Source organism: Argopecten irradians, chromosome 2 (genome assembly GCF_041381155.1).
Source record: "Argopecten irradians isolate NY chromosome 2, Ai_NY, whole genome shotgun sequence".
NCBI classification, from domain to species: Eukaryota; Metazoa; Mollusca; class Bivalvia; order Pectinida; family Pectinidae; genus Argopecten; species Argopecten irradians.
In genome coordinates, this window is record NC_091135.1 from 60,828,545 (window position 1) to 60,851,004 (window position 22,460).

General features: G+C 35.8%; 1 protein-coding gene across 1 annotated transcript; it reads left to right on the forward strand.

Annotated features, from left to right (window-relative positions):
- The first annotated feature begins 433 nt into the window (after positions 1–433).
- LOC138316140 (RNA-binding protein FUS-like) lies at positions 434–20,791 on the forward strand. The gene is made up of 9 exons (XM_069257663.1): positions 434–570; positions 3,047–3,124; positions 3,438–3,553; positions 7,222–7,385; positions 8,402–8,429; positions 9,033–9,222; positions 10,214–10,402; positions 16,287–16,427; positions 16,717–20,791. Exons 2-9 carry the CDS (start codon positions 3,082–3,084, stop codon positions 16,866–16,868), a joined length of 1,023 nt encoding a protein of 340 aa, XP_069113764.1. The 5' UTR covers positions 434–570; positions 3,047–3,081; the 3' UTR covers positions 16,869–20,791.
- The last annotated feature ends 1,669 nt before the right edge of the window (positions 20,792–22,460 follow it).

Genomic DNA, 22,460 nt, shown 5'->3' on the forward strand with positions numbered 1-22,460 from the left:
TGACAACCACATTCACAGAATATCTCCCTTAATTTGAATATTTTTTTAATTTATGATTGCTATACTAGCAAAACAAGATAAAACAAATAAATATCATACTTAATTTTTCAAAACTATATTTGAACGAAAATTAATATTATAACAGAATTTTTTGATGAAACTTTTATGGGACTCCTAACTGTTATTGCAATTTATAAAAGATGCTTTCTTTAGTTTTGTTAGAACTACCAATGCTTGAATTTGAATTTCTTTTACAACCTTGCAGGGTCATTAAAATTGAATCTGGAATATCATCAAAGAACTTAACATATCCTATTTCAATGTTTTCTTGTCTATCAGTGATAACCTCGTCTGTTGTTCGATGTTGAAACTTCGCGGGAAATAGAGTTGTCTTCTCTTAATTATTCAAGTCATCAAAGCGTTTGTCATCTACGTTTAATGTTCATACACCCTAAGCTTGTGTCTGTCAAATTTTAATAGTAAATTTCGTCAACTGAATCGAGATGTTTCTATGAGATGAGCTGTAAGAGATGGTTTCGTGGTTTTAGGTGATACATTACATTTTACTGGGTATGTATAAATGCATAGCTTCCACCGATTTATGTTATTGTAAAGGAATCTTTCTTAGAAATGCATCTGTATAGTTTGAATATAGGCTAGGAACTAGGCTAATAAAATGACTTCGCAATCGTCTGGACAGAAATAGACAAAGTCTGGTTACCTTCATTTTGATTGGACCAAATGGTTAGTTTTGATAACACTTCAGTTGATGAAAGGTATACCTCCGCGATACTAGAATTATTTAGTGACAAACATGTTTAAAAAGCCCTATTGAAATACACACCGGAGGTGCACTTTAAGTATTTCTGGAAGAAGACCACAATATTTTGACGAAGACATCCTACAAGAAATACCCTCTGTATAATGCCTAGATGAAAGGAAAACTTAACATGTAAATAAGATAAATTAGCAGGGCGACTGGGATGACACATGCGATGCCCAACAGCACTTTTTCACAAGTTCATCTACTTGTATGTCTGACTCAGTGCGCTTTCATGTTTTATATTAATATAAACACGAGCACACCATCGACAGCATGCAAATATGTATATATGTGTGTTAATTGTATTGTTTTCAAACTTCTATATAACATGTAGTATGTAATGCCTATAGGACTAAAGTATATGTACATTATAAAATTCTAGTACTGTATTTGCCATAATTAGCACCCATCCCCTTTTCTGGAGGAGGAGTTGAGTATAAAAGCCGAATCCTATGGATTTAATTAACAATGTTTTACATGTGATGACTCTGACATCAGCATTTATATTATTGTATCCCATATTACATAAACTTGCAAATTGCGAGTCTTTTACATGGCATCACGACATAATACTGCGTCTCGAAGCTAGGTTAAAAGGCATATATATGCATGTTTATTGTAAAAGATATTATATCATGAGTACAGAATGAGTTCAAATATGGCTGACATTTTTCATCCACAACCTACATTTTGGTTCACTATTAAGCATTGGGATATATATATGTATGATCCAGAATTTACATTTTTAGCTCACCTGGCTCGAAGGGCCGGTGAGCTTATATCATGGCGCGGCGTCCGTGTTCCGTCCGTCCGTCCGTCAACATTTAATTTAAATCGCTACTAGTCATAGAGTTCCACATGGATTGTGACCAAATTTGGCCACAAACATCCTTGGGTGAAGGGGAACAGAACTTGTATAAATTTTGGCTCTGACCCCCCCGGGGGTAGGAGGGGCGGGGTCCAATAGGGGAAATAGAGGTTAATCCCATAAATCACTACTTGTCCTAGAGTTCTACATGGATTGTAACCAAATTTGTCCACAAACAGCCGTGGGGGAATGGGAACAGAACTTGTATAAATTTTGGCTCTGACCCCCCGGGGGCAGGAGGGGCAGGGCCCAATAGGGGTAATAGAGGTAAATCCTATAAATCGCTACTTGTCCTAGAGTTCTACATGGATTGTAACCAAATTTGGCCACAAACACCCTTGGGGGAAGGGGAACAGAACTGTATAGATTTCGGCTCTGACCTTCCGGGGGCAGGAGGGGCGGGGCCCAATAGGGGAAATAGAGGTAAATCCTATAAATCGCTACTTGTCCTAGAGTTCTACATGGATTGTAACCAAATTTGGCCACAAACATCCTTAGGGGAATGGGAACAGAACTTGTATAAATTTTGGCTCTGACCCCCCGGGGGCAGGAGGGGCAGGGCCCAATAGGGGTAATAGAGGTAAATCCTATAAATCGCTACTTGTCTTAGAGTTCTGCATGGATTGTAACCAAATTTGGCCACAAACATCCTTGGGGGAAGGGGAACAGAACTTGTATAAATTTTGACTCTGACCCCCCCGGGGGTAGGAGGGGCGGGGTCCAATAGGGGAAATAGAGGTTAATCCCATAAATCACTACTTGTCCTAGAGTTCTACATGGATTGTAACCAAATTTGTCCACAAACAGCCGTGGGGAAATGGGAACAGAACTTGTATAAATTTTGGCTCTGACCCCCCCGGGGGCAGGAGGGGCAGGGCCCAATAGGGGTAATAGAGGTAAATCCTATAAATCGCTACTTGTCCTAGAGTTCTACATGGATTGTAACCAAATTTGGCAACAAACACCCTTGGGGGAAGGGGAACAGAACTGTATAGATTTCGGCTCTGACCTTCCGGGGGCAGGAGGGGTGGGGCCCAATAGGGGAAATAGAGGTAAATCCTATAAATCGCTACTTGTCCTAGAGTTCTGCATTTCTGTAATTTTAATGTTTACCTCTTATTTTCCCTATTGGCCCCCCACCTCCCCCGGGGGGCAGGAGGGGCGGGGCCCAATAGGGAAAATAAGAGGTAAATATTAAAATTCCTTCAGAAAAGAAACAGTGAACCTGTATTCAGAACATGACTTGACATTACAAACCAGGTGAGCGATACAGGCCCTCTGGGCCTCTTGTTATATATTAAATGTAAGGGATAAACGTGAAACATATTTCATATATTCACTTATAATTATTTCAGGTAGAGAAAGGTAGAGAAAAAGTGAAAGTGCCAAGATGACGCAGATTGTGAAGTCAGGATACCTGAAGCGCTACAGTAGTAAGTTCCATATATTTGGAGCCATATTAATGCCTCTTCACAAGTCTCCAGACTTACAACGAGGCCAACAACCTGTAAATTACAATAATACATAACAAATTCTTTCTTATTGTTTAAGTCAGTGGGACTATTTACAAATGCATATGTGTGCTGTTACCTGTCCTAAATTATATGAAGCTTATTGCAACCAATTATATAAAAAGTTTATATACTTCAAATTCTTAGTGTAAATTTTGTCAACTTGCAGGTATTTTCAATGACCCTAGATACAAGTCTTTAAGTCTCCTCAATATCAATCCTTTTTTTTCACCAGAGAGTATGTTCTCCGGGGGCTGGCAGACTGTGTGGGTGATTCTGTACAGTGACAGTAACCTAGTTATCTACAAACGTCAAGGTGACAATGAAGTCAAGGGCAAAGTTCATATGAAGGTATGAACACATTGATTCAGGGTATAGTTAACCCGTACCCATTCCAACTCGTACCCACCAACCCGTACCCAAAATTGGCAAAGTCGTACCCAAAATATTTGGTGAGCTCGTACCCATGGTTGGCTAACCCGTACCCATCAAGTTTCGTTTTCTTTTTTTTTTAAATTTAATTACATGTATTAATCTTAATTTCTTCTGTGTATCTGATTCAATATATCACTGGCCTAAATAATGCATAATTGAGTCAACGGTGGTATATTCCAATACCTGGTAAAATCAGAAAATATCTGGTAACATGCTATATACTTTTCAAGATTATATATACTGCAATACATTAATCAGTAATGTTATATTTACACATGCACTTTGATATATATTACAAGGTATAACATCTGTAATAATTTTGTGTTAAAGTAAAGTATAATTTAAAATCATCTTCCGTGCCCGTTGTGACTTCACACGACAAATGTTCAATCCTTTTAAAAGCTGATTTCCTTTTTGTTTGACTGTAGTAAAAAAAATCCAATGAAGCAAAATAGATCGTCATCTTTCAATCAATGGGGAAGTGAAATAAAGCAAGGCCTTATTATTCAATAGAGAAACAATAAAGATTGAGAAAAAAACGTGTTGCTGCCATATAAATAATGTGGGATTTTGTCAAGAAAACACACGTTAATTTTTATTATTTCACAAATAAACCGTATTTATAATCAAATATAACTAACGTATAGAATAAATCTTGGTTTAACAGCGCTGTTTATACATCGTTATTTTCTCTCTTTCCCCTCAAGGTTGCATTCACATGTATAAATTAAGACATATTTGAAATTTACTGGTGCGTATTTCAACTTGCAAGGTACTGTGGAAAGTCACCCTGAGAGGATGATATGTTAATTCAACATATATATGTCATTTTTCTGTGCAACGTTACAAAAACATTTGTTAGTACAGACGTCTACTGGCATGCTCCCGTGGCTGTTCCTTTGGTCAATCAGTCAGTCAGGTATAATTGACAGGCACGCAAAGCGTATGGCTCCTCCCCCATTAAATATCATTGCCTGACGAGCTCTCACCACATGTGTCAGTCAATATAATTATATACAGAACAGGTGATTGACAAGGCGGCGTTCCTCATTGGTTTCTGGACCGACCTGTGACCAAGTTATTTGGAACTTCTTTGACATGTTTCTTAAATAAATGCATTTTGTATGATTTTTAGCTCACCTGGCCCGCAGGGCCGGTGAGCTTATGTCATGGCGCGGCGTCCGTCGTCCGTAGTCCGTCGGCGTCCGTCGTCGTCCGTCTGTCCGTCAACATTTCCTTTAAATCGCTACTAGTCATAGAGTTCTGCATGGATTGTAACCAAATTTGGCCACAAACATCCTTGGGGGAGGGGGAACAGAACTTGTATAAATTTTGACTCTGACCCCCCGGGGGCAGGAGGGGTGGGGCCCAATAGGGGAAATAGAGGTAAATCCTTTAAATCGCTACTAGTCATAGAGTTCTGAATGGTATGTAACCAAATTTGGCCACAAACATCCTTGGGGGAAGGGGAACAGAACTTGTATAAATTTTGGCTCTGATCCCCTGGGGGCAGGAGGGGCGGGGCCCAATAGGGGAAATAGAGGTAAATCCTTTAAATCGCTACTAGTCATAGAGTTCTGAATGGAATGTAACCAAATTTGGCCACAAACATCCGTAGGGGAAGGGGAACAGAACTTGTATAAATTTTGGCTCTGATCCCCCGGGGGCAGGAGGGGCGGGGCCCAATAGGTGAAATTGAGGTAAATCCTTTAAATCGCTACTAGTCATAGAGTTCTTTATGGAATGTAACCAAATTTGGCCACAAACATCCTTTTTGGAAGGGGAACAGATCTTGTATAAATTTTGGCTCTGGCCCCCCGGGGGCAGGACGGGTGGGGCCCAATAGGGGAAATAGAGGTAAATCCTATAAATCGCTACTTGTCCTGGAGTTTTGCTGGGATTGTGACCAAATTTGGCCATAAACACCCTTGGGAGAAGGGGAACAGAACTTGTATAAATTTTGGCTCTGACCCCCTGGGCGCAGGAGGGGTGGGGCCCAATAGGGGATTTAGAGGTTAATATTAAAATTCCTTAAGAAAAGAAACAATGAACCTGTATTCAGAACATTACTTGGCATTACAAACCTCTACAAAACTCTTGTTTAAATCATGGTTCACCAGAAAATCTACGACTAGAATTTGTGTTAGACTAATGATAGATACGGCATACAATATATGCTACTACCAATTATTGACGGCCGAATGTTCAACTAAACTCTGTTATAATTATAATTAGCCAGTGTTGAAGTTTTCGCTTAACTCCATATTGAAGTGAATTTCTTTTGAACTATCAAAATTCAGTTCTCATGATGCTGATTTGATAGTAGATAACCTTATTTTACTATTAATTAAACAGTACTTGTTTAAACCTACAACCAATATAACATTAATGACGAGTGAAACTTGGGGTAAACTTGTATCATAAAAAAAAAATTGGGATATATATACTTGCATCTTTATATTTGGGACACATATATACATGCACATAATTACACGGAATCCTTATATAAAATGAAACCTTTTTGTGCTGCTAAATAAACCCCATGTTCAAAATGTTAACTATTTAACCATGTGAACAGTGAACCACCTAGTCTGGGTCTGAAGTTTGAATGTACATGTATTGTATATGTAATGTGTTGTTTATAAAATTGAAATTGAATAAAAAAAATTGTTAAAAAAAAAAGTACTGACGGCCGCGATGTCTGAAAAGCTAAATACTGAATTTCAATTTTATCCCTTATGCCATCTGTATCCAATTATTGCGATGTTGTGTGTCATTATTTGGTTTTGTATTGATGCACAGTAGCAGAATAAACTTTATACCATCTTCACCGTCTTGTGCAGAGTTTGGTAATATCGGAATGAATAATTAAAAACACAATTTAGACTAAACAGAGCTATTTATTACGATATGTTTTTCATGGATTGACAAATTTTCTATTTTAATATAGTAATTTTCTCTAAATGAGCCATTCTCTCCATAGGAATACAATTTGTTCGAAGAACAGTTTATTTGTGGTGATGGTATCATCTTACTGTTACAATCTTCCTCAAGAAATGCCACCACACCTTTCTTAGGTTTGGTTCCAATGCAGTTCCTCTTTCGTGCACGTTCATATGAAATCGATTGTGTTCTACTTTTTGTTTGACTGTAGACGCGTCCTCGAAATTAGAATATTTCAATAACTTACTAATTAAATATGAATAAATCTTGGCTGGAATCTCTTGCGTACCGTCTTATGATACTTACTAGAAGCATCTGATCGAACACAATATATTTAGTTTTATATAAATCACAAATAAAAACATGAAGTTAAACTTTTATGATGGGTACGAGTTCGCCAAATTCCATGGGTACGGGTTCGCCAAACTTGGGTTCCATTATAACATCTAAGGTATACAGCTCTGTCATATAATATGATAGATGCCAAATAGTTGATGCATTAACATATTTCTTGTACATATATTTCTATTGATTCTTTGCTGTTAAGTACAAGAATTTAGAAATCATTACATGTAAAAATTTAGCCAAGGCAAAAATCTTGTCAGTTTCTACCATGCTCAGTGCTCTGATTATGTTTAAAGGATGTATCAAAGAGGTTTGCCTTTGGAAACTACACTGACGGTATGGAAGGGCGCCCACAGGTTCCATCAGGGACTTCTTACAGCCAGATGTTAGCTGTACCCACCAGGAACAATAGCAAAGCAAAGATTTACTGGTTCCTGGCTGCATCTGATGCTGAACTCCAGTAAGTGTACTACATTAGTCTGTAACAGGCTTAGCCTATCACAAGTAATTATATAAGAAGTTCATGATAGTGTTGTCGCCTCTATTACAAAAATTTGCGAGATATCAACCGATTCATCTCTTACAAGCTAGTGGTGATGTTAATTTAATTATATATAGATAGTACTGGTTTATAAAAGCAGACAAGTGTGGATTATATGATGATAAAATTTGTTTGACCTATATATATATGTTTATCCTGCAACTGTCCCACATACTGACCGATAACTACTGCCGGATAAACTTGTGCTTTATCCGTCAATACGATATGCTTTATCCGTCAATACGATCACGTGAATTTGTTCCATATCTGACGGCACTTTTTCTAACTTGACCCAGAACTTGAACCTTCCGGTGAATGAAACGTCATTCAGTCCCGCTAAAACGTGACGTCACATTCACCGAAATGACGTCATTTTTACGATGTCGAAAATCTCGTATGGCGGTGCCGTCTTTTTCTTGGCTCATGACAAAGGTATGTATTGTTAAGTAATTCTTTAATGGGTATTTATTGTTATTTGAGTATTTTCATTTCCTTTCAGTGATATTCACACTGAATAGAATTACGGTGACTGTTTGTGAATGCGCTTATTTATTTCCCACGGCAGTAAAAAGGAGTGCACTCTCATTCGGTTAAGTGAATGAATCTTTACCTCCGCATCAAAGAAGCTTCTCGCTTCGAGCGAAACAAAGTAAGGAACTGTCAATATGCTTTCGTTTTGAATGCCATAATGGTTGCAGGATAAACAGAATACACGGTTAGTATCTTACAATACAAGGTTTATTTTGGTGCTCGACACGGAAAGCCGAGATGACTCGGCAAAGCCTCGTCATCTCGGCTTTCCTAAGTCTCGCACCAAAATAAACCTTGTATTGTAAGATACTAACCATGTATTCTCTATATATATACACTGTACTTTCTTTGAATTTATTTGCCGGGTAGATATTAAATTTACATAATCTTTTTTATGTCGACAGTGAGTGGATGACAGCCATTTGCAGTACGGTAAGTTTTTCAATTCAATCAACTTATTTCCCTGATCACATACAGATAATGGTCTTGTCTCTATGTTATGAGTCATACACAGTTTCACATTGTTAGTGGTTGTACGAGAGAATTCAAAAGTTGCTATAGGGTATTTTTGTTATTCAAAGATTATGTTTGTGACTGAGTATGTATTAATTGTGAAATAAATTGTTGTGTAAATATTTTTCGGAGAAACAACATTTTATTTCCCCACACGAAGTACTGACAACATGGAAGACCTCATTCTCGATACTCCAGGGGTTCCGATCACTTACAATCTCTACATCCCTGTCCACTGCAATGGACTAATGCATCATGATGGATACTGTACTAGATGGGAACAATGTCTGTAGGGTAATAAAAATGGGCTAATTATTCAGTCGAATTATGATAAATATATGTTTCCTGACACAAATCTAAAGATTTAGGACAACTTTTAAAAAAAAAATTTGGATTAATAGGTTTTAAAAATTCTTAATCAATGATTAGTTTTGATTTTTTTTTTTCAACTAATATTTAATTTTTCCCGATCATCGGTCCATTACTACAAATTAAGTAAATAACAGATTTACTGTATTTCAGCTTCCACCTCCCCCGCAGCAGCATAGACAGCAACAACCACAACAGCAGCAGGCCCCTATACAGGCCCAGACAGCTCCTCAGACCCACGCCGGGTATCCACCCCAGCCCCAGCCTGGCTATGGAGGGCCTGCCCCTCCCCCCTACACACCAGCCCCAGCCGCTGGGGGTATAGGCTTTGATGGATTGGCAGGTAGGAATGTCTCCTTTATGTAATATAACATCATACACACTCTGCTTTTAGCTTATCATTAGAATCGGTCATCATTCAGATAATTCATATGTTTTCACTTTATTTCAGTAGATACCATATTTTTGCGCGTATAGCGCACACCCGTGTATAGTGCGCAGGTACATTTTTGAGTTTCATTTTGGGGGAAAAAAAATACAAAAAAAAATCTTGTTTTTGTATCTTCGTTCAAAACATTTTGCATTGCCTCCAATCGCTCTTAAAGAACAAAATCAAACGGTTCTTATAGTTTATCAGTGCTTAAAACAACCTTCTGTTCATTAACATTATCTGGCGAGACGAGTTTGACACGATGATTGACACTTTGTTTACCCAACGGCAGGCCTAGTTAGCTGGTGAATTGCCGATGACACTGTAATGAGGATCTCAACAAGAATGTTTTTACAATCAAATAATTAATCATACCTTGTGTAATTCCAAGTGGTATCAATCAAGTCTATTGTGTATCTGATAGGCATTTAGATTTAATCATTGTCCAAGGTATTAGCTGGAAAGCTGACCAAGTAGGCTAATCAACCACAGGAGATAGCTTGCTGAAGATTCACGATCGTAACATGTGTCCAGTCATGAACACATATGCTCCAAAAACGAACTTTCAAGGAATTAAAGATAGAAATTTCAAGTGATGTTTTCCTTTTAGATTGAATATATGCATTGATAATTGACTTAAAGATCCAAGTATTAAATCATAACCATATCACGACAATATATACAAAATTTTACTGCACACTTTATCTAGGACGTCCTGCCGGTCGGTGATCATGACCCAGGAGCTGGCCATGCCTTGTACCTGCGTATAGTGCGCACCCCAACTTTTCACTTGATAATTTAAGAAAAAAAGTGTGCACTATACGCGCAAAAATACGGTAAGCTATGAATACTTTTAAGAATATAAAATTATGTATGATATTGATAATCATCTAAACCATTTTAGGTGGGTATCCACAAGTGCCACAGCCAGGAGGTACGCCTTATCCTCAGGCCCCATACCCGGGACAGCCTGCTCCCTACCCACAGGCAGGGTATGCCCCACCCCCTCCACAGCAGTATGCTCCTCCACCCCAAGGCTACCCTCAGCAGCAATACCAGCCTTACCCTCAGCAGGGATATGCTCCACAACCAGGTACTTACACTGTTGTTTCTTTAGATTGGGGTTTATTTGTCACAGTACAGGGTAAATGTTCGGTGATTTATTTAGAAATAATACAAGCGTATTGATGTTTAGACATCTATATAATCATGCCATATTTTTAATCCACAGATGGTGGGCTATTCAAATCACCTTTCGTCCGTGCTTCGTTGTCCGTCCGTCCATCCGTTAACAATTCTTGTTACCACTCTTTCTCCGAAAGCACTAAAGAGATCTTTTTCAAGTTTCATATGTAGGTTCCCCTAGGGCCCTTGTTGTGCATATTGCATTTTGGGACCGATCAGTCAACAAAATGGCCACCAGGCAACCATCTTGGATTTTGATAGTTAAAGTTTGTTACCGCTATTTCTCAGAAAATTCTGAAGGGATCTGTCTCATTGCATTTTGGGACCGATTGATCAACAAGATTGCTGACAGGCTGCCATCTTGGATTTTGATAGTTGAGGTTTGTTACCGCTATTTCTCAGAAAGCGCTAAATAGATTTTTCTCAAATTTCATCTGTAGGTTCCTCTAGGGCCCAAGTTGTGCATATTGCGTTTTGGGACTGATCGGTCATCAAGATGGCTGACCAGTCGCCATGTTGGGGTAGCAGTGTACAGTAAGACCGAATGGCCATGGGTGAGATTTTTATTCAGCAGAAAGCCCCTGTTTTATTATATGCATAAAAATTAAAAAGTGTATATGTCCTAAAATTGGTGAATTCAATCTAGAGAATTATATGCAGGCTTCACATTGCATAAAGAAATTCCCCAAAATGGGTTCGAGATTAATGGTTTAGAGGGTATCCGAATGTGCGTCTAAGATGGAAAAACTCAATACTGTAGCAGCAGAAATTGATAGCTGGGGTACGAGGTAAGATTGCTCAAAAGTTTAATGATATACCTATGTCGAAATAGGCTCAGTTCCGCTATCACGGCAGTGATGCTTGGTTTTAAACTATGTTCAAGAAAAAAATTTCTCCTAGAGGGGGTGTAATTTTGGGTTGAAAATCCCAATTTTTTGCATTTTTTCAAAAAAACTAATTTGGTTACCATGGTTTTTACAGGCTCACAAAACCACAAAAAGCGGACCTGTCCAAAATTGAACTCTGCATAACTATTGCAAATGTTGTGTAGAATAAAAATATATATACTTTTATATAGATGTTATTTAAGGTTAAAAAGCTGTGTGTACATAATTAAAGCCTGCACTTTATTTTGCTGAATTTTTCAAATCTACTGTACACTGCCACCTTATAAGTGTCTGAAATTCACATTTTTTGGAAAATGACCTTGATTATAATTGATTTTGCTAAATTTTCATTCATTTGTCCTAGAAATCACAATCAAACAGTTTGAAACTGTGTAAATACATATATTTTTCATTTGGTACAACTAAAGGGAGGTAATTGGCTCATTTTGCCATTCTGTAATTTGCTACCTAGGTATGGTATGATATGCTTGACTGTTAATTGATTAATCATTTTACACTTGAACAGCAAGCTGAAAACAGCTAACCGGGTGTCTCTCAGTCCATTTAATATGAATTCCAATTAATTTTGCTCTGCTAATTACCCGGTATCCATGGAGATTTACAGCAAAAGTGCTAATTTTGGATTTTTTTTCATTGATTTCTCAGTTTTCATATAATTAAGGCTATAATATGTATTTTTTGTACTAGAGTGAGTGTTCGGTTAAGCCGATATTGTCAGTTATTGGCATTTTCTTAAGAAAAGAGGGGAAAGGGGCTTTTTTTCATTAAAATGGGAATAGCGTACAGTTTTGTATGAATACATGTAATATTCTGTATTTCAAGGTTGAAAACTCAATATTGTGATTAATTATGCTGGAAATTATGACATTTTGAATGTCATGTTAAGATTAATCTATCGGAATAAGTATATTTAATGCTATGGTAAAGTAAAACAGGATTTTTATTGTCAGAAATAATAACACTAAGTATTTATGACGTCATTTGCGCAGATAATGATGACGTCACAATTATTATGACGTCATGGTTGCTATGACGTCACAGAACAGGGTCAGATTTCACAACAACCCAGTATTTTTCACTTTTCTGCATAGAGAGAAACTCCAAATACCATATTCAATTTTCAGAATAATTTTATTTCAGAAAACAGCATAGTTATTTAACTTTTATTTTTTCAAATTACCTCCCCTTGTTACTTGTATTGGAGGAATATTGGCAAAAAGATACCTTATAGGGAAATTGGCATTACTCGGTGACTATTAGAGATACACAGTATCCGGATAGGTCATTTTGTTCGTTACAACTTTGTTTAGACATTATTTGGGTTTTCGGAAAACTTAAAAATACAAAACATGCTGTATAAGGTAGCAGTGTACAGTAAGACCGAATGGCCATGGGTGAGATTTTTATTAAGCAGAAAGCCCCTGTTTTATTATATGCATAAAAAATTAAAAAATGTATATGTCCTAAAATTGGTGAATTCAATCTAGAGAATTATATGCAGGCTTCACATTGCATAAAGAAATTCCCCAAAATGGGTTCGAGATTAATGGTTTAGAGGGTATCCGAATGTGCGTCTAAGATGGAAAAACTCAATACTGTAGCAGCAGAAACTGATAGCTGGGGTACGAGGTAAGATTGCTCAAAAGTTTAATGATATACCTATGTCGAAATAGGCTCAGTTCCGCTATCACGGCAGGATGCTTGGTTTTAAACTATGTTCAAGAAAAAAATTTCTCCTAGAGGGGGTGTAATTTTGGGTTGAAAATCCCAATTTTTTGCATTTTTCTCAAAAAAACTTATTTGGTTACCATGGTTTTTACAGGCTCACAAAACCACAAAAAGCGGACCTGTCCAAAATTGAACTCTGCATAACTATTGCAAATGTTGTGTAGAATAAAAATATATATACTTTTATATAGATGTTATTTAAGGTTAAAAAGCTGTGTGTACATAATTAAAGCCTGCACTTTATTTTGCTGAATTTTTCAAATCTACTGTACACTGCCACCTGGATTTTGATTGTTAAAGTTTGAACAAGAGGCCCATGGGCCTTAAAGGTCACCTGATATTTGATAAAAGTTAGTTATGTCATTCACTAGCCAACTGATGTCTTTTGTTCATGAATTAGGAACATAGGTCTAATAGGTCTACATACACAGTTTCATTAAGATTGGTGCATAACTCGCATTATCGTGTTCACAAAGTTCAATAATTATTATCGCAAAGGATAATAATTCCATAATTAGGTTAAAGTTGAATCAAGTTGATTTTCAAACTCGTGTGAGATCTTTCCAATGTTTGTCTACATAGAAAGTTTAAATTAAGCTGGTTGCATATTTTCACAAGTTATCGTATTCACAAGAACAAATCATAATTATAAGTGCAAAGGGCAATAACTCTGTAAATTACTGTTGAATCAAGCTCATTTTCGAACTCGTCCGAGATCTTTCCAATGTTAGTCTACATACAAAGTTTCATTATGATCGGTTTATATTTACTCAAATTATCGAATTCATGAGGTTCAATAATAATTATTAGTGCAAAGGGCAATAACTCGTAAATTACAATCGAATCAAGCTGATTTTCGAACTCATTCGAGATCTTTCCAATGTTAGTCTGCATACAAAGTTTCATAACAATAATAATAAAGTTTTGCATAACAAATGGTATTTTTCACTATCAAAAACAGGAGCAGACGATTTTGCATTTTTCTTCATTTACAAAAGTTACTTACTTTACACCATTACCACCATTAAAGTGAATAGTCGGGCAAAGAAAACCAGTCTAAATGCGTTCATTGGCCTTCCAAAAGTTCTCACATATTAATACGATGGCCAAGTTCTGCTTACGTTTCCCAGTTCTGACCATTAAAGTAAAGGAAAGTTGAAAGCATTGAAAGCGAGGCTGCGTGTAAATTTAACCACGGACATAGTCAGCCGGGAGGACGTTTTAAGATTCCTATACTTTAAATTAATTTCTTCGTATGCAAACAGATTTTGGCGAGAGATTTTATTTTTCCATTTCATAAGAAATTATACTGGATACATTAACACCATTTTTACCGACTTTAGCCATCCTTGCCCGACTGTTTACTTTGAAAAGTTGGAGCTTCTAATTTTACATCAAGTTAAAAATTAAAAAAAAAATTAAATGCATCCCGAAAAAATTCTGTGGCACTATATCCTATATGGAATGAAGTACTCAGTGCGCAGGCACCAAAGGCAAAATAAATTATTTTATTATAGTTTTTGTGTTAATTAGACATATATATACACAATTAAACACCAATTATTGTTCAAATGATGAATATCATTTATGCTCTGTTAGCAGTGGAGCATCTTTAAGCTTAGTTCATATTTACTTAAGTTATCGCGTTCACAAGGTCAATCAATAAGTATTAGTGCAAAGGGCAATAACTCCGTAAATTACAGTCGAATCACGCTGATTTTAGAACTTGTCCGAGATCTTTCCAATGTTAGTCAACATACAAATTTTCATTAAGCTCTGTTTATATTTGCTCAAGTTATCGCGTTCACAAGGAAATGTTAACGGACGACGCACAACGAACGTTGACCATATCTTATGGTCAGGTGACCTAAAAACATAGAAAAGATCCCTCTGTCATTTGTCAGACGTAAATCATTCATTGATGGGTGCCAAGATCCTTCTGGGATCTCTTGTTGGATGCTAATGTGAGTTACTACAAACTTTCAATAACATGAACTAGTGTAGCTGCAATATTGTAGCTCAAAAGACTTTTAGACAGAAAATGGTGTCGTCTTTAGAGCTGTAATTGGTGCCTATTACTGCTAATGGAGCAAAGTAATGACTATGCAAAGCATTTTTTATAAACGTTTGTTTGCATTTTATCATGCAAATGTACTTGTTTGATATCGCTTACCTACGAGGCAATAAAACGGAACCACATAAAATATCAAATTCTCATCGAGACATTATTTTTTTCAATAATACATATGAAGGTCTTTCTGAGGGAAATACTTACGGCAAGTCCACAAATTGTGAATTTGATGTCTTGTGAGCGGTATGGTAGATATTAATAATAGTAGTTATGTTAGTTTTGGACAAAATATGAAAATGCATGTATATGCATAATATAATTGGAAACCTACAAAAAAAGTATAGAAAACTGTGTCCAATTGATTTTCGGAGGCAGTGCTCCACTACGACACAGAGGAACCGATTCGTACCCAGCCGAAAGGTATAGTAGGCTGTGTACATATATTCGTTCTAGAACTAGTGCTGTGTTGTAACATAAACATTTGTGTTTGATTAATCTATCCAAGCATGAATGGTCATAAATTTTTGGATATATGTTTTCTTTTTTCAAATTTTCTTAATTACAATTACCATTTAAAGATGCTCCACTGCTGACAAATGGTATTTTTTCACTATCAAAAACATGAGCAAACGATTTAGTATTTTTCTTCAGTTACAAAAGTTACTTAATTTACACCATTTAATACCACCATTGAAAAGTTTGAGCTTCTAATTTTACTTAAGTTAAAAATATAAAGAAATAATTAATTGCATCCTGAAAAAAATCTGTGTCACTATACCCTATATGGAATGAAATACTGATTGTGCATGCACCAAAGGCAAAAGAAATTATTTTACTATAGTTTTTGTGTTAATTAGACATACATATGTATATATATACGATTGAACACCAATTATTGTTCAAATGATGAATGTCATTTATGCTCTGTCGGCTGTGGTGCATCTTTAAATGAACTTACTAATAATATTTTGATTTACTTTAAAAATTTAGAACTTCTGCTCCAGTAACTATTTCCTTTAAACATTGCTGTGACATCATACCCATGACTGGACTCCCTCAATAGAAATGTCCTATTGTTTTATCAGCATATGGTTACCAACAACAACCAGGCTATGCACATCCACCTCAACAACAGCCACAAGTGGTGTATGTACAGCAGGGAGGTAAAAAGAAGAGCGGTGGACTAGGAGGACTTGGGGGAAGCAACACAACAAAACTAGCTGCAGGTGAACATTTCATTTCAAGTTTTGAGCTCAAAATTTGCTAAGGCAACTGTGGACTGTAGAGTATTATATTATTTAAGACATCTAAAATGTTAAATATCACTTCTGACTTTAGATGAAATAAACATATGGGGTACATATACATTATATCTGAATTTAGACAGTTGTTTAAAAAAGTCCTTTTCTCACTGTACGTCTCCAGTTTTCAGATTTGTTTCTATTTAAACAAAATGAAAATCATTGATTTATTTTGATGTATAATGATTGGTGTTTTAATCCTGTTGCCCTATAGGTTTAATTGGTGGAGCTGCCCTTGGCTACGGTGCGTCCAGAATGATGGGAGGTGGATTTGGAGGATGGGGATTTGGTCGCCATGGCAGCTGGAGTTCTCTCAGCAGTTTTGGAAGTTGTGGAAGTTTTGGTAGTTTTGGTAGCTTTGATTAAGTGTCTAGATGTTGTCTATGTTTGAGAGCTTCAAAGTTGCTTCCTAAGGAGGTCCAGTTTAATTATTTGATACCATTCAACTAGAGAACAAATGATCTTGAATGAAATGTCTTATAGTATGGATTTACAATTCTTGCCTTTATTAGCATTATTTATGCATGCAAGATCTTGCGGCAAATGTATTGTTGTGTAAAATACAAAATGTATTGCCATAGTTTCCTGCGTATTACCCGCACGGGCGCATAGCTGGCGGGAAGCAAAATCATGCATTTTCTATGATTTTGTTTAATAAATTCCATATACCCCGCACCGGCAGATTGTCCGCAACTGATACGTCAATGTAAACCTTGGAAGTACACTACATATGTAGTGTGTACTAATAATAGTACATAAGTTTATCTGTTATAGTGATTTCATTTAGAAATGGGTACATGTTTATTTAAAGACCCAAAGTTATCAATATCATAAATTTTGTTTGGAAATAGGTTTTAAATATAAGAAATATATAGCCCATATGAAAATACCTTAGCATAGTAAGAGGGTTACTCGAGCAATTTTCCATATGTGTGAAATAGTTTACAACGAATAGTCTGCATATTTTTCAAATTTGGTAATAGTTTTCACTGATAACTCGCATCGGCAGATAGCCCGCATTAAGCATTTTCTGATGTAAAAAATCGTAAAGCCCTCTAGCAATACGCAGGAAATTACGGTATATAAATAAATACATAAATCACAAAACCAAGTTATGAATGGCACATAGCATTTTATATCTATTTCATTTAAATTTAATTAGATATCATCTAATTTCAATTGTCATCAGCCCCATTAAGGCCGAATAAGATAATGTATGAAGTAAAATATATATGTACCAGGTAGATGCATCAAACATTTCAAAATAGACAGAGAAGTGAATGAATTTAGATTATTCCCAGTGACTAAACCTCTGTATGTATGAACGACAGCTCTAAGTAAAGAAATATCAGGGCATGTTTTCATCTTTTCATGGGATGTGAATATTAATGAAATTATCTAAAATTTTCTGTGAAAAAGTGTCTAACCAAAGCATACATTCTATGTGTTGTGATACAGACGCATTATGTTCATTGAGGATACAATACATCTGGTAAAATGTATGTTTACAAAATATATTCATGTATGTACTGGTAATTATTTAGCATTCACATTTAACTACTGGTTTTACAAGAGAAAAGTTAATTTCAATTTTACCATCGTCGGAAACCCACGACCTACCACCTTATCATTGTGTGTGTACATCTTACGAGACCATGAGACACCACTGTGTGGTTTGTGATAAATGGTAGTGTGGTGGCACGTGGGTTTCCAACAATAAATATTCTTAATAATGAAAAAGTGCCCTATGTCATAGAAATGGCATCATTATTTTCATTTAAATGAAATTTGTGAACAAATATTGTCAAAGTTTAAGACAATGACAAGTTACAATTGTTGAGTATTTCAGCCATACCTTGTACCATTGACCACCATCATATATTGATCTCTGAAGTTGAGGTATATATTGCTTTTTATATAATATACCAGTAGTTTACATTGAATAGTTATTGTAACTAAGAGCTACACTATTAAAATATCAAACCTATCCCAAGGGCTCCAAAAAAGATTGGTGTATCACTGGTTGTACACATATTTCCATTGTAAGATGATAGAAAGATTGGGGGGATCCATTGATTATATGCAAAATTATACTTAAGTTTTATTCTTTATTAAATGTATAACATGGCCGTCATAAGCAATAGTATTAAGCCAGATTTGTTAGATGTTGAGAAAGTTTATCGCCAATGCTTCTTATAGAGTGAACAATTCCCTGTGTCAAAATCCTAAGGTTGAGAAGCATTTAATATAAACCCAAGAGTACATATACATAACATATCATTAGATTATTATTATGATAGTATAAATATTAACTATAAATTGAAACTGTTTAGTAAGCACAGATGTAGTAATAATTAGTGTTAATAGGATGTGGAACAGAGAAGCACAAACCTGCAATACACAAAAAAGTCATGTAGGCAGTAAATTATTAACAAATTTCAAATGAGAAATTTTAAATGGCATTTTAGTCCTCTCTTATACAATACACTTCATCAACAAAATTTTATCTGATACAAGATATTATTATTAAACTTTCATATTCTGCTTCTTGAGAGTTTAACTGTAGGGCATTAAAGTAGGATTTATTTACTAGGGTAATGTAGTAAGTCTATGTTTGTTTTGTAGAGTTATCTTATTACCTAGATGTCCATTGTGTTAAGCCATTGACTATCATGCAGATTATATTTCTACATGAATGAATCTCATTGAACATTTAAAATGTTAATAAAGACAGTGTATGTGTTAACCTGAACAAAAGTTGATAAAGTCCTCTCATACCTTTGTATATTGTGTTAATTTATAATTAACAGATTAATGATTATATTGTTTTCAGTAAATTGTATTACTAGACTAAATTATCAGACTCTGGACATTAATGCTCAGACTACACATAATTAATATAATATAAATTAGCCTGCCCTTGTAACAGGGTGATGCATTATTTGATATTAATCAGTTCACTTCACACCCCTAATATGATACTGTGAGTGATGTATATAAGTTGTTTGTAAATGTGCTACTGTCCACTTGCTACATGTGTTCTTGTAAACCCCCAGAGCGTGGTAACCTCAAGATAAACAAGGAAAACTAATCACATACTGTAAGTACATTGTATTTACATTCACCAACCACAAAATTTTGTCCCAAAAGTTTTTGATAGCTGTAGATGTATATTGGTTTGAAGCCAAAGCTACTTGAGCAATGCCTGAATTAAGACAATTCTGCATCATAGCAATATATAATAGAAGTTTCATCATACATATAGGGAGAGCTACATGTTATTGGTGAGAGATGAGGTGAGCCTTATACTCCTCCAGTTAATGGAATAAAAGCTACTTGGTATGCGAGGGTGCCACCGTTCAAGTAAAATGTAAACCTTTACATGAACAATATACATGTACATATGTGTACATATGAAAATAAGATATCTGTAGGTTAACATGTAGGTAATTGTTGTGTTTTGATGTATACATTTTACATTTATTTATATCAGAATCTTCACTATGACAAAGTCTCATAATTGTGGTTGTAGTACACCAACCTGCCTGGATGGTTGTACTTTGAATGCCCTTGACCTGTGTTACTTTAGCCTACCAATGATTTTATTCTTTTCGTCCTTTACACGATTCTAACCAACAGATGACCTTGGCATATGTCGGATTCACTCGGACGTACAAGTAATATAGCAGTAGTGGGTTTTATCTTTGCAATCTAACAAATACCTTGACCTCTTTTAGGTGTTAAGTTGACCCATGACCTGTCAATGGCTGTGTTCAAATTGATGACAGTGATGTGATGTGATACACAAAGTGTCAGTGGATGATTATATAGATTTACAAGTCCTGTAAGGATAGTCGATCTATCATTGTTTTTAGACTGTCATTGTTGTATGTAGAATATGTATTATGTGAACATATAAAGCTTTAATATCAAGATCTAAAATTCATCGTGGGTTTCAAAGGACTGTACTGTAATTTCCTGTTAGAATCAAAATATTTAATGGCTTTCATTTGTGGCCGATATATTGTCATAAATACTGGTTACTTTGAATTACATAAATTTCCTAGTAGAAAATAAACGGCAGGCCTCTTATTTATTAATTTGTAGTGTTTGGGTTGTTGTAATTCATGTAAGAGTTTATAAAATTTCAATTGTAATGTCAAACAGCAGTAATATCTTTAATACATATATATCAAATACTCTGTTTTTATTCTGCTTGTTGAATTTTTATTTGTGCAAATCAATTGCATTTTTATATCATGATAAAACAGATGAACCTTTTACCATAATGATGTTTTTGTTATCATTTATAAAGTTTGACCATAGATACCTGGCTCGTTTAAAAAAAAAAAACAATTTGTAATACATGATATATGAGAAAGGTAAAGCACTCAGAGCTGAAATCCAACATATTTTTTGTGAAGTGATCTATCAGCGATTATAATTGGAGGATTTACTCAAGGTTATCTTTACCTTTCTCATATATTATTTATTACAACATGTCATCATGCATCGTCCGATGTTGTGTGCTGTGTACCGTCCGCCGTGCGTAAACTTTACATTAAAACACCTTCTCAATAACCAAAAGGCCCAGGGTACTGATATTTAGCCTGTTGCATGCTGGGATGAAGGGCTACCAAGTTTGTTCAAATGAATGACCTTCATTCAAGGTTACAGGGGTCAAAAAGGCTAAAAACTTTAAACGACTTCTTCTCAAGAACCAGATTGCCCAGGGTACTGATATTGGGCCTGTAGCATGCTGGGATGAAGGGCTACCACGTTTGTTCAAATGAATGACTTTGATCTTCATTCAAGGTCACAGGAGTCAAAAAGGATAAAATCTTTTAACAACTGAATAACTAAGATAACTGGATGTTGGACTTGTAGCATGGTGGGGATCGAGGTACCTTCATTCATGGTCTAATTCATCAAATATATCAGTACATGAACTTTTTCTATTAAATAGCTCCTTGTATTGCCTTATTTATTTGCCACAACTATATTCTTTGATGTGTTGTATTATGCCAATAGTCATATGACCGTTAAGGCCCATGGGCCTCTTGTTATTTTAAACGGGCCATGTACCTATGGTTTGACTTTGAAAATGTTGCTCTTCAACATAGAAATAAGAGATCCTAGAGGGATCTTGGTGCCCACCAAAGAATGGTCTATGTCCGACAATGGAAAAAGGGATGTTTCTCTGCTTTTCAAACTTTTTAAAACATATTACAAATAGCGATAACAAACTTTAACTATCAAATCTTGTTGACCGATCAGTCCCAAAACACAATATGCACAGCTAGGGACCTAGGGGAACCTGCACATGAAATTTGAGAAAGATTCCTTAAGTACCTTTAAAGAAATAGTTGTAAAAAACTTCAATTATCAAAATCCAAGTTGGGGGCCTGTCGGCCACCTTCGTCACCATTCGTTCCTAAATGCAATAAGCAAAACTAAGGCCCTAGGGGAACCTGAATATGAAATTTGAGACCGTTCTCTTCAGTGCTTTTGAGAATTAATGGTAACAAACTTCAACTATCAAAATACAAGAAGGCAACCTGTAAGCCATATGGTTGACCGATCGGTCCCAAATCACAATATGCACAACAAGGGCCCTAGGAGAACCTAAATATGAAATTTCAGAATGATCCCTTCAGTACTTTCTGAGAAATAGCGATAACAAACTTTATCAAAATTCAAGTAGGCAGCCATCTTGTCGACGGATTGGTCTCAAAATGCAATATACAAAACTAATTTCCTAGGGGAACCTACATATGAAATTTGAGAATGATCCCTTTCTGAGAAAGAGCGATAACAAGAATTGTTAACAGATGGAAGACTGACCACGGACAAAAAGCCTTTTTCAGGCCTAACTGGGGTCAATGAGGTCAATCTGGTGTAAGATTCAGTCTAATACCAAAAGTAATTATCCCTGAATCATACCAGTTGGTTTTGAAT